This window comes from Echeneis naucrates, chromosome 5 (genome assembly GCF_900963305.1).
Source record: "Echeneis naucrates chromosome 5, fEcheNa1.1, whole genome shotgun sequence".
NCBI lineage: Eukaryota > Metazoa > Chordata > Actinopteri > Carangiformes > Echeneidae > Echeneis > Echeneis naucrates.
Window position 1 is genome coordinate 16,380,647 of NC_042515.1, and position 14,059 is coordinate 16,394,705.

The 14,059-nt window shown below is 41.7% G+C and overlaps 1 protein-coding gene across 1 annotated transcript in view; it reads right to left on the reverse strand.

The window, feature by feature from the left end:
• The window catches only part of LOC115043258 (calmodulin-binding transcription activator 1-like), a 49,055-nt gene that overhangs the window by 20,245 nt on the left and 14,751 nt on the right, over positions 1 to 14,059 (reverse strand). The window contains exons 4-5 of the mRNA XM_029501560.1: positions 4,407 to 4,474; positions 1,592 to 1,727 (exon numbers count right to left, since the gene is read on the reverse strand). Coding sequence (XP_029357420.1) covers positions 1,592 to 1,727; positions 4,407 to 4,474 — 204 coding nt within the window. The remainder of the gene's footprint in view (positions 1 to 1,591; positions 1,728 to 4,406; positions 4,475 to 14,059) is intronic.

The window sequence follows — 14,059 nt, forward strand, 5'->3', positions numbered from 1 at the left end:
GAGGCCAGTGTTGTGTTTGAGCTTCTGAACTAACTGTACGTTTTATTTTTCAATACTATAGATTCAAGCATATTAAAAATGTTATGCTGAGGAACGTAGGAACTTGGAGAGAGTGCAACAACATAAACTGAGCAAAATTAGTATCTAACTCAATAAGCATCAGATAAATTAATAAGTTAACACAAACTTAAAAGTCAAGTTCCAGTTTCTTGAAAATATTTACATTATGCACTTCAGAAATCTTGGTGAACACTCCAAATGTATCGACATTCGATACTTCATGCTAATGAACACAACATTGGAAGGAATAATGACAGATAAGTCTTCCATCAAGGTCATCAGGGCCAGTTTTTGATATACCCTTACTACATGAATCACACACTAATATATGCATGTGCACATATAAATCGCTTATTTAAATACTCACATATAATCAAACTTAAATTATGTCCTGTGTTCTTTTTCATAGACACTTACTCACACTTATATTTTCTCGCCATTTTGCCTCTTCTCAGAAGTAGCCTGCCCTCTATCTAAGTGTGTTTTGCTGAAGGCAGAGTGCATTTCCATATATTTCCATTCAATATGAGGAGGCTTTCCATCCAGGGTTATGTTTTTCTCTCTGGCTTCCTGCCTCTCCCCATCCTCCTTTGCTCCCTCTGCTCATCTCACTGCTCAGCTCATTCCCTCATTCCCATACTATGCTCTACACGCTGCTTGCTTGCTTGCTTGCTTGCTTGCTTGCTTGGGGGTGGGGGGGTGGGGAGGGGTCTTGGGAAGAGGTGACACAAACAATTACTGAGCAACTACCAGGGAGAGAAACACTTTGACTTTGTATATACATGTGTGTATGGGAGTGTTGGTGCGCAAATGCAGAAAAATATATGTTCCATGATTGTCAATGTGAGAGTGGAGTCATAACTAGTAGAGAAACAAATGATCTCAATTATTCCCTTTACATTTGTTTTTTTTTGCCTGGCGTTTTTCCTAGGTCCTGCTCACCTATAAAACAAAACTACCAAGGCCCCTGTAAACATCCATGTGCCTCCTAACTCTCCCCTTTACGTTCCCTTCTATCTCATCCTTTCTGTTTCTGACAAAACATGCATGCTCACTCCTCTCACCTCTTGGTATATTCCTGCTGAATAATCAATTTTTGAGCTGGCTGATGTGACTCACGCTCGTGCATATACATATACACATACACACACACACACACACACACACAGACGCTGCCTTGAGACTGGATCGATACCCCTCTCTGTTCTGCTGAAGGAGGCATTGACATCATTCCTGGCCTCAAGCCAAACACACTCTTATCTTTCAGAAAGAGAGAGAGAGTGAGCGAGACAGAGTGAGTGAGAGAGAGACTGAGACCGAAGGAGAAGCAGGGGAGGGAGGGGAAGAAAGAGGGACACCACATGCTCTCAGGTAACATATTAGCCTGTAGCTTCCCTGCGTGTGTGTTTGTGCCTATATTTGTGTTACATGTATGTTTCTCCTCAGAGCGAAGGAGAGTAACTTAAGGACAAGCTTGGCAGGGAAACTATACAAGTGCTCATCAGATTGTTTTTCCACCGCAGCCTCTCACCTCTACTCCCTGCACTTTGAGCTTCATATGATCCTCTCGGGTGGTCTTCCCGTCTTTCCTTTTCTTCCAGCAGTAGCCATCTTTCCTGTACTTGACCTTCTTACGGTTGTAGAGGATCATAGAGCCATTTTGAGGCCTGGTAGAGGAGAGGGTAAAGAGATGCACAAAACCTTTTATTATTTACTATGATTGAACAGAATAAATGCTGTGGTAATTTTGTTGAAAGTGACTGCATTCAGCTCCATGGAAACTGACCAGAGGTGATTTTCAGGCTGTAGGTTCAAAATGACGAAAATGATCAAAATTATCCTGCACTGCTGAATCATACATACCAACTGAAACGAAAACATGGTCATGGTTTACATGGTGACGTCAATGTTACTCACCTAACATTCCTATAGACCCCACCCCCACCCCCTGCCTTTCATACACAGACTCACACTACTACGTGTTAATATTTTAGTAGGGTGATTTATCAGCACAGCGGGAACATTGGCCTCCCAGCTCCCATTCTATATACACCTGGTGGTATGAACAGGCATGCACGCGCACACACACAACAGGAGCCATGCATGTAGAGAGAAGGAGATGAGATGCTGCAGTGATATTAGAGATGGCAGGATCTACAGCCGTGTGTTCTTTGAGTTCAATGTCAAACCTGATGCTCAGCAATCAATCATTATACTTCTAAAACGCTAAGGACAGGTGTGCGAGCGGATTTCTGGGTTTGCGTAGGTGGAGGAAAATTGCCTCTCTGCCTTATCACATGACAAGAGCAAGAGAAGACGCATGTTAACAATCAATAAATTAACACATACTCACAAGTGCCCCCACTCTCATGCACACACATGTGTGCACGCACACACACACACACACACACATTTTTACACACCGCCGCTCTTCTCACGATAACCTCCTCTTCTCCATCAACATTCAGCCTTAATTCCTCCAATACATATATACAATACAATATTTTTTTTCTCTATACTCTTTTGGTTCCTCTTCCTCTCATTTCATCTGTCTCTTCTACTCCTAACCTAAACTCTGTTTTTGCTCTTCAATTTTCTAGCTGCCTCTCTTCTCGTCTCCTTGCTGTTAAAATTTGATGTAGACACATCTATATGGACTGAGATGATTGCAATTTACTCAGAACAGTGTGTGTAGTGAAATTGAATTTACTTTGAGTTGATTTTCTTTGACACCTTAAATCTGTTCTGTTTTGGGGTGAGCTTGCCAGTTTCTTATTGGAGTGGAGACCCCCACCCTCCGATCAAAGCTGAGTTTATTCTCTGTCTCGAGCAGTGTGAGTCATCTCAGAGCTGCTGATTCTAATTATGTTATGGAGAAGATGGATGAGATCAGATGTGTGCCTGTGTGTACATGTGGGTGGGAAATACGTGCATTTTCGTGTGTGTGTTTGTGTGTGGAGGTGCTTGCACGTGGATGGTGCCCATGTTCTCAAACCCTCCGATTCAAGCAGACATAAATGCTATTGATTGTAACTGGGCTGTGATGTGTGGGATATAAAAAGCTTTTCCACCGTTCCACAGTGTAGCAGAGCGAAAACAGAGAAGGCAAGGGGAGGAGAGTGGGAAAAAAGACAGCAAGCTAAAGAGAAAGAGTGGGCGAGAAAGTGAGTCCGGTAAAGGGAGGAGAGAAGGAGGAGCAGATGCAAAAAGTGATAGAAGAAGGAGGGAGGAGGTAATATTCATTACTTTGAACTGATGAGGTACTTCACTGAGAGGAGAAGTGAAGGTCATGATTGTTAACTTAATATTGCCTCAAAATGCGTAAGTGGATGCACACATAGGGATACAGGTACACATATACAGACGCATGCTTGCATGCACATAAATGTCACTGGCTCCGTAAACTGAGCTCCTTTCCATTTGATGGGATTAGGTGTAATCTGTTCTAATCGTGCCTCGTGTCATGTGTAAATGGGATTATATCTAACTGCTGCTCAATAACACCAATATGACTGCTGCTGCTGTTGCTTCTGGGAGGCTGAGGCTATATGGCAGCACAACCAATCAATGAGAAATCCATCCACAACATAAACTGTGCTGCCAGCCTCAGGCTGCTCCTGAGAAGAGTCCTTCAGCTCGTACAATGGGAGCACAGAGGCATCACCTCAGGCTTTCAGCAGTGTCAGTAATCAGAAACGGGGCCACGAGGTGACCGCTTCACTGGCTTACTTTACTTTTCTGCCTCTTTCTTCTGTCTTTCTCTCCTTTTATTTTATCACATCTACATCTGTATTAATTAAAGGAAATGTCAATAAGGTGCTTTATCAATAATTGAAATTGCCTTTTTTTTGTCTTTCATTTTCTCTTCCTTTCCTTCCTGGTGCCACTGCTTCCCATTCTGGAAAAGAGCAAACTATGTTTTTTTTTTTTTTTTTTTTTTGGATCAATGAATATTCAGTTCTACCATGTAAATCATCCCCATTCTCACCCCACCATATATATACACAAGTGCTCTCCCTCATCTTAAACCCCCCTTCACCCTCCTGTGTCTGAATTATACATCATTTATCCTAATACATTTACATTCATTAAAACTCCATTTTCAGCTGACTAGGTGCTTTACAGTCCAGCCATGTTCTAGAGCTTTCTCTACATGTAGAGCAGCCAGTGAGTGGGACACTCCAGAGACATTCAGCATACACCAATAATGAAACACGGGTACTCAGTCTTCTGGATTAAACTCATGTGAATCTCTGTCTTACTGAGTTATTCTGTTTGTATATGAAGCCATGTGTGCTTGTGTGTGTGTGTGTGTGTGCAAAAACAATTGTCTTCAAACTCCTCACCTGGTTTTTGGTGATGTCGTCAGCCACTCATCATGTTTCTCAAAAGTGATGAGATATGCAGCAATCTCCTAGCGAGACAAAGACAAGACGGAAAGGTTATATTAGTGTGTGTGTATGGGAGTGCGCGTGTGTGTGTCACAGGGAGATAAAACATAACAGGTATTTCCAGATGACCTGCTGATGCCCACAGAGAATATGTCACTATCTGATTGCCACGGTGCAGTCTGGGCGCCTGATTGGTCACAGAGCAGCCAGTCAGGAGACAGATATAGAGGACATACCCTCAGGGCCAACAACCAATCACGCTCACCGACACACTGATGTCTCCCTCCACTGGGGAGGAAAAGCTATCTCCTAAATACGCACATGCCACATAAACACACGCATATAAACACATAGACACACACTCACAGATGGGGAGTGCAGACCTTTACACTAGTGGAGAGAGTGCACTGATAGGAAAAGTTTTCTTGTACTTTGCCGTTTCACAGTTTCCTGTCAGATAAACCTCCCTCCTAACTTGATTCTTAATTCCTCCGGCTCTCTTTTCATCTCCTCAGCTCAGCTCCCCTCTTCTCTTTACTCCTCCATTTCCATTCCTCTTTTACGCTCACGTGTCCAATATGGTAAAAGATAGTTAAAATCCTACAGGTACATTTTACTGAGATGAAGCTAAAACAAAACATCCATATGCACAGTAACAGAGGCACACGGAGATGCAGCCAAAAAAACTATTGTTTATGGCTCAGATTTTTCTTGTTGCTCATTCAACACAGATTTTCCCCCTTTGAATGGTGAACTCTCTTACCCCTGGCTTCCTCCTTGAAACATCTTTCTCTCTCTTCCTATCTCTGACTCCCATCTCACCCACTTGTTGTGAAAGACTATGAAATGTAAATTGTCCTCTTAAGGCAATCAGTGTTTGAAATGTGGCACAAAGCAATAGTGAGGAAGACATCAACACTCAAGCACTCCTTCATCTACCCCCTCAGATCAACAGTCTCCTCTCCAGACCTCGTCTCCCTCTCTTCCTCTCTGTCTGTGTCTGTGTGTGAATGTGTTTTTAGGTATTTGTCCCAGTTTGGCATGAGAGCACTTCAGCTACACACCGATCATAGGAGATGGAAGGACAGAGAGGCAGAGGGGAAAAAAGGCAGGGAGACAAAGAGAGAGAGAGAGAGCAGCTGGAGGGTGCTGGCACTTAACTGGATTGTTTTTTTTTTTTTTTAAAGATCTCTCATTCAATCCTTACATCCCAACCCCCACTAGCTCATCTGTCATTCACACACATGCACACATATGTCTATGTATGTGTGTGTGGGACGGACTGCCATGACACCCTTAGTAATTATCACTATCAGGCTGGCCTGTTAATGTCTGTCTGGCTCATAAAACTGCTCAGAACCAAGTTTAGATTGGACACACACAGGCACATTTTAACTCAGCACAACAGTACACACACTATCCCACCTCCACACACATACACACACACAGAGGAGTGCCTCATTCATTTATGCATCTATTCATTAGCTGTGACAGGCAGCCACCTCTCCTCCTCCCAAACCACTCCGCAGCAAGTCAATATCCTATATGGCCTCCATAGCCCCAGCCAGGCACTTGGGCTCCCCTAGTGACTGTCAGCCAGTGGGAGGCAGGAGGAGAAAGGAGAAAAAGAGAGGAGGTGAGGGGCTGGGAGAGACAGAAGGATGGGAGGATTAAGAAGGAGGGAGAGAGACTTGCAATTAAGGGCCTGCCCCATAAGAGCCATTAAAAAGCCAGAAACAGAAGAGTCAGCTGAAACTGCAGCCTGACACACTCTAGAACACACCCACACACACACACACATTGCCGCTCACTTCCTCAACCAGCTCATGCACACACACACTCATGCAGGCACCCACACACACATGCGCGCACGTGAAGAGTGACAGAAGTGAGATGCTGAAGGTCGATCCTCAGGAAGTCACAGTTATTGTCCCAGTGGAAACCAGTGATGGAGCGCTTTGAGCATGCCTGCCGACACAGTGACCCTTCAGGAATACTCTGAGTGTGTGTGTGTGTGTGTGTTAGCTGTGCCAGACACAGGGACAGGGACAAAAATCTTCCTCCAGAGATCTACTCTAGAAACCCAGACATTGTGCATGTCTCTGTGAGTCTACGTAATAATACATTACGACAAGCCACGCCAAATGCACTTACACACACGCACACACACACGCATTTTCCCAACACGCAACTTATTCCTGTCTGTCTGGGAGAGAGAGAAAGAGAGTTACTTAAGAAATATCTAACAAAGCAAAGCACATGAGTGGGAAGTTAGATTGGTGTGAGCGATGCAGTTGGGGAAATCAGCCACCCACTCACGCATCACTGAGACCATCTCCCTCCAAGAAACCGGTGGCATGTAGAGAAACGCAGACAGACGCACACGTATGCTTACACACACAAGCCCATTCACATGCACACGCTTACCGGCCTCAGGGATATTTCCAGAGGTGGGAGGGTGGGGGTGCTATACTGCAACCTATCCAGGAACCTTCCCCTGGGAGGATCTGTTTAAGGGTCTGTATTTGTATGTGTGCATGTGTGTGTGCATGTACATGAATGTGTACATGAGCATCACCCTGACAGAGATCTGGAAAAAACAGAGTTGTCTGTAAACTGCAACTGTCACATCCTTTCGAAGTGCCTCAAACGAAGGCTGCTGCTAGTTCTCACCACAGAAATCATTTGGCATTGAACAGTTTATTTTGGCGGTACAAGGAGGTCGAAAACTCAAGTGTCCTTCCTAACTATAGAATTGGTTCCTACTCTTCTCCTTGAGCATGGTAAGTCTTGTATACGTATATGGGGGAAATAACTGCATTAGTATTACCAGGGGAGGTCTGCTGATGCTGTAATTTGTTTCAGAGAACCTCCACTGCTTCTCTCCTTCCCAGAACAACCCTGTCAGCGTATGACGTTGATATGACCCTCTATCCCAAATTGCCTCTTTTTTCATTTATTTATTTATTTATTTGCAGACGAAAAGACTTCTCACTGGTTTTAACATTGATATGGAGCACTATTTCTGCCATCAATTCAACAACATCTTATTTTCGTGGTCTATTTTTAACAATGTTCATCATGGAAATAAAGTATAACAATGACAATTTCATACTAAACCTATATTGTTACACAATTTCATTTTAACTGCAATAATCATTAATCCATTAGAACGGAGGGGTGCCTTATCATGCAGTTATTGACAGAAGCGTGACAGGGCCAATCTCTCAGCATCTCTGTGTATAATATCTAAGTCAGTCCTCAATGACCTCTAACATCTCCAATGTCATGCAGCAGTGAGTGCCTTTCCGAAGACTCTGAACTTAAGATAATGTTGCAGAGGGAGCAGCTGGAGCCCTGCTAATTTGTGTTATGCTTTAAGCTGACGTAAATGATGTGAAGTCTATTGTAAACCAGACCAATAATGTCTTGCTCTATGTTCCTCTAACCTTGCTAATTAAAATGTGTAGCGCTCAACAGTAAGAGAGCCAGACAGTGAGTTACAACAAAGATAATTTTGTTCTGTTCTAGCCACACAATAAAATTTCATCAAGTCTATTGTAAACCAGAGCAATAATGTGTAGTTTGTATTATATTCCCAAACCGCCTCATTCCCTACTGTGTGTTACTTTCAACAGTCTTTATATTACCTCCACTGGCTAATACAACTGCTTAATGCTGTTTCCATAACAACTGTTGCAAAGCCCCTGATCAGAATTCCTCTCAAGCTTGCCTTGTGTTTATCATATAAACACCTCATCACACGAGGCAATAGACACATGCACATCCATGGACATGATTTGTATGCACATGCATATAAATGGGACATCCATTAATACACAATGTCACTTGTGTTGAAAAAAAAAAAAACAAAACAAAACAAAAACTTTCTGGTTTTCTCTCTTTCCTCTTATGCTCAGGCACAGCATAGACAAACACACTCATACACCTATACACATACACACACATGCTAGTACTTAGATGCAAACAGACACACACACACACACACACATATTGTGCTGGTCTATCACTGGAGGACAAGGTTTGACCTTGAGCCAGGACCTACCCCTGCCACCTGGTTGAGAGAGAGTCACATTTGTCTCTGTCACACCATAACTGTAACATCCCACATTCTTACACACACACACACACACTGAATGCTCATGTCCAGTGACATGACCATATGCTAGGATACACAAGCATGAATGAAAGCACACACACAAGCCCAAAGAGGTTTTGTCTCAGAAGAGTCGATGTGGTGGCTGCTGCCCATGTGAGTGACAGCTTTATAATGAAATCGCCACTCTCCTCTCTCCTTCACTCTTTCATTCCCCCATTCCCTCTCCTTTTGGTCTGACCTCTTTACTTTCCTGTTCTCCCTGCCTTCAAACTCACCAGTTTCTCTCTTTCCCTGTCTTGTATCCCACTCATCTCTCCTTCACCAAGATTAGATGTCCAAATGTTGAAGGTTTCCACACACATGCATACATTCAAACTCTCGCACACAACATATGGAAAGCAGCACAAACTTTTTTAGCAGAGACCTGAGAGCAAGAAAGAGTCAGTACCAATCCACAGAGGGAACATCAATCATATTTTTCTAAGACTTCCCCTCTCACACACCTTACTTGTCCTCTTCTTCCCATCTTGTATTTGCATTTGAGGAGACACCCTCCTCTGTCTCAGTAGGGGGATGAACACATCAAAGACAGCAACAGGTGTGTGGTGTCAAACATAATGCCAGGGCCCCTGCTGTGCTAGGGTGTCTTGGATAAAGCTTGTCAGACTGCTCAAAAACTCCCACAAAAGTTAAGTAGGAAAGACTGCGTACCACACACACCCACACTACACGCACGCAGACGTGTCATTGAAATCTCTCATGACAAATGTGTGTTTGCTAGTGGGGGGTGGAAGAAGATGGGGAGGGTGGGAGAGAGAGTAGGGGGTGGTGTCTCAATGAAGTCTCCAGTGGTTGCGTTAACCCCTGTGCCTCGTTTGACTGTAAGTCATTCTGTCCTGTGAGGCTCGTCTCTGCTCTGCTGCTGTAGGTGTTATTGTTATTGAGGAGGTTTTGGTATGCTAAGGAAAGACAGAGTAACACAGAGATATAGAGAGGCATGGAAGAAGAGAAAGAGAGAGACAGAGGTAGTCGGAGAGAGAGGGGAAAAAAAAGAAATAGTGTGCACCACCTCTCATTGGCATAAATACTTGTTTACAACAAGACATAAATTGGCACCCTGTCAGTCAGTCTCTCTATTTCTCTCTCCTCTAACTCCCTTACTCTGTTTCCCTTCCTGTCTCTATCTGTATCTCTCCCTCTTCTTCTCTCCCTCTGTGCTGCTAAGCGTATTACAACACTCCCTGGTTCAGCCCTCTCTCATTACCATATTCTAATTACATTCGTTAAGGGGAGCATTTGGGAGTTTAATGAATAAATTTGAAAGATGGGTCTCCGTGGCGATCTTTAGGTTTGTCTCTTTCTCAACCAAGGATGGGAGCATGTCTGTGTGAGTGAGTGAGTGTGTTTGTATGTGTGAGGTTGCGCACCTGTTCAGTATGTGTGCATGCTCTCAGTAAATATCACTGTAGCTCCATTTCAGAAGAAACAAACAAATCTAGTTAACTGCTGGAACTCACATGGCGTCTTCTTCTCAAAAAGATCATTTTTGAATTCTGTTTGTCTTCACCAAATAAAGAATTCGTGCCATTTGTTTGTTGTTTTGATAAAAAAACAAAAACAAAACACATAAAAAAAACTTGAAGCCACCCATGTTGAAGCCATGCATATTTAACTCTCCTCAGGCTTCAAAAACAAACTGCCAAAGACAAGCATCAAATTACAGATGTACAATTTGTCTGCAATCTCGGGTTCATCTTTCCCACCAACAATAGGCCTGGAGGCTTCTTACTGGGAGAAGGGCAGGTGGACTTAAAATGAGCAAAAGTAAACATTACAGCTTATCAGCGCCACTCTACTGACTGACTTTCAATGTTGTCCAGTCAGATCCATCTCTACCTAGGATGAGGTCCCAGGCTCCAGACCTAAACAGACTGGTACTTCAATCTTACAATCTTACAGGGTATTGCCAAACATGATGGCTTTCCACGTGTTCCCATTTCTGTTGATTGCCAGCTTGTGTTTCAATGAGTCCAACAGCATATGCCAAAGATTCACCTTTAGCTTTCAAATGAAACTTTTTAAAAGCTCAATGATAAATTTTTACTTGGCAAACTGCCATTGATTGCAGACAATTAAACAATACCAAAAGCAACAGAGTAAAGATACAATATCTAAATTAACTCCTTCCCCATAGAATTCACTATTACTGCAGGTGGACTCGATTAAAATGAGGCTGTTTTCTTCTTTGGCTCAATGCAATATTTTTTAAATCCCAGAAAGGGTTTACTAATGTACCTCTTCAGTTGAACGACAAATTAGTAGTTAACAAAATTTGGGCAGTGTCTCAAACTTCTTTTGAATTTTCTAATTCTATTGAATTCTTTTGCTCTGAAAAGCATAGATTTCTTTTATTTTAAATGAAGTGAACCAATGGTTGCATGAAAGGCAGACGACTGTGCTCATCCCAGGGAGATGGACATGATAATATCTGATGAATATATGCTGTGCCATTAATAGTTCATAAGTGTATGATGTGGAGTATCAATAGATTCAAAGAGCATCTCTTCAAAGTATATTTACAGTGATGATGCACTGTATAAGGTAGAGCCCAGTGTCATCACCTTCTCTTCAAGTACTGTGACTCATGCAGTGGGTAGCAAAGTATGCTAGCTATCTTTAAACTTCTATAATGTAACATATACATGAATAAATAACAGGGGTGATGAGAAATATAACCAAGGTTTTTAGAGTTTAGGCTGAGCAGCTGTCGTGTCCATTTGTTGGCAAAGGATAACTATTGTGACCTTTCCAAAAACATTTATGAGCTTCAATCTGATCTGTTTTCCTTAATTTCATATGTATATATAGTTCTTGCAAAAATATGTAATAATTGGTCTGAATTAATGCGCTTTTAAAGACTAAGAGGAAGCAGACATCAGTCATTGCTTGCTGGGCTCCTAGTAACTTTCCACCTCATATCAGCTGTAATGGACTATGACTTTCTACTTCAACATGCAATGACACCTTATAGCAGACAGAGGCTGGAGGTTAGAGTCTCACAGAGAAAGTGGCATTGATTGGACAGTATTGAGACTTGCTACCTGGCACACTCTGTAAACATACTGCCAGTACTTATATGCTGCCAACAAGAGGTAACTATGCAGTAAGACCTAACACAAGATAATGCTTGTTTTTTGGGTGGTAAATCTTGCCTTTTGACATGCTTTTCCTGTTTGCTGCAGTAGTGAGTTTACACTTCCACCAAATACTAATTTGGCACCAAGTATTAAAGAGGAATTTCAAAAAATATTGCTAGCATAAAACTTTTAATCTGAAAACACCCAAAGGAATCATTGAACACTATTCTCAATCTCTGTCATTTGGCCACAATGCTAGTGAGGCAGGAAAAGATACCCTTTCTTCCATAATAAGTTTTTAGCACCCCTCCTACCCACTGGCCTATACTTTGCATTCAAACAATTAAATATATGCACTGTCAGTATGCAAATGTAGCATCAGTATCCCTTATATAGCTGCCTCCTTGGAGTACAAGATGATGGATGATATATTACAGCTGAGCTGGTCTTAGTCTAATGGTACAGCTGCATTACAACACACAGCCTAGAACAGGGCTAATATTGTATATGCAAAGAGACAGAACATACTCACACACACGAACAGACACACACACACACAGACACACAAATGCTACCTTGTTTAATCCCCTAGGAATCAGTGAGATTTGATTATGGTGACTTTTACAAACACTTTCCATATGAGAGTAGACATTCCATACATCAGCAGGAGGGAGACAGGAGAGAGAGGGGAAGATGAGGCCGGCAACAGGGAGAGACGAAATAAAACCGCAGTTTGAGTGGAGAAAACACCGGACACATACTGTGGTCTCCTGAGTGGAACTGTTCAGATATCATTACCCAGACTGACTGTGGAGCACACACACATGATGCATGGACAATCCCACACTATGTCTATTAGGGTAAATGTGGGGAAAGGTATATTTACCAGTAAATGTATTCATCTCCCAGGGTAAATCTTGCAAATATGTACATTTCCAGGATAATGTTAGTGGACATCGCACCTTGAGATTTACTATGTTTTGTTGTGGATATGATGCAGTTGGCAGCCAGTTGGCTTGACTCCTGTGAAAACTGGGATCTCTGGGACACTTGAGACTCAATTGAGAAACTTTATAAAAAAAAAAAAAGAAAAAGAAAAAAAGGCCAAAGGTAAAACTTTTGCTTGGTTTAGTTTTCATCCATGCTATCACATTTGAACTGCATCACAGTGTGATTTTAACATGACGAGGAAACACAACTGAGGTCTTCGTCGGCATACGTAGTAATATTTTAAAAGCAGATGAAGTGTAAGGTTAGTTTCCAGTCTGTGTGTTAAGACCAACAAAACTTTATTTAATATTTTCATGTATAAAAAGTTGTGTATAAAACTCTAGTAAAATGTATCAACCATTTTCGCCAAAACATTCTTGTTTTTAAAGAGTTTTGTGAAGCAATACTCCATGAGGCCAAAAAGCATGATGAATACTGTTCACAGTGTGCAGTAAAAACAGCATGAGGGCTCCACGATAATATGACTTTTCAACTGATTAACAGGTAAACATAGACATTAAGTGATTTACCTTGAGGAATGCTACCAGCGAATGTTAAACATTTACCAACTCTGGGGTTGAACTCCAATTTAATACTAAATATTCATATTTACTGTTCCCCGCATACATACCTCTGTTATCCAAACAAGTGAGCAACGAGCAAACTGATAATGAGTGAATAGAATTTCAAGTATTCTGAAACCACCACAGTAAGTTCATATTTTTTTATGATGTTGTATTTTTTTACATTGATTTTGCACTCGCAATCATATTTTCTACCAGCTTTAATTAAAAATAGGAATTACCGACTGCAAGTGGCCATTAGTGGGTCGAAGCTTATGAGGCCAGCACAGTCAGATCTGTGCAATATCACTTCAACATAACTGACAGTTTGACCTCACAGCAACTTTACAGATGTACTTTGCAGCTCATTTTCTAAATCAGTATGTGAAGTTCAATTGTTTTGGTTTTGAATATTTGGGCCTGTAAATATACGCTGACAACTTTTAATTGTGGTTTGCAAATGTTTGTATGACTTCATTGTTTAGAATAGCTATGAGATTGGCAGTTAATGGTACTGTGTGGAAAACCTGCAACAAGGGTGAACTCAATAGAAAAATCATGCAGATTGTCAAGCAGATAATATTATTTTTCACTAGAAATAAGAGAGCTATAAACATATGCAGTGACCAAATCATCATTATGTCAGCATCAGCTAAAAAAAATGTATGTTGAGTAGCAATTCAGACATTACTTACCAATATGTTATGATTTTTAGATTTTTGTGCAGTGGTGTATTTTCAGAAAGGCTTGGCAGAGTAGTTGGAGAGTTGTTAAATATATCCACAAAGTATGTGACAT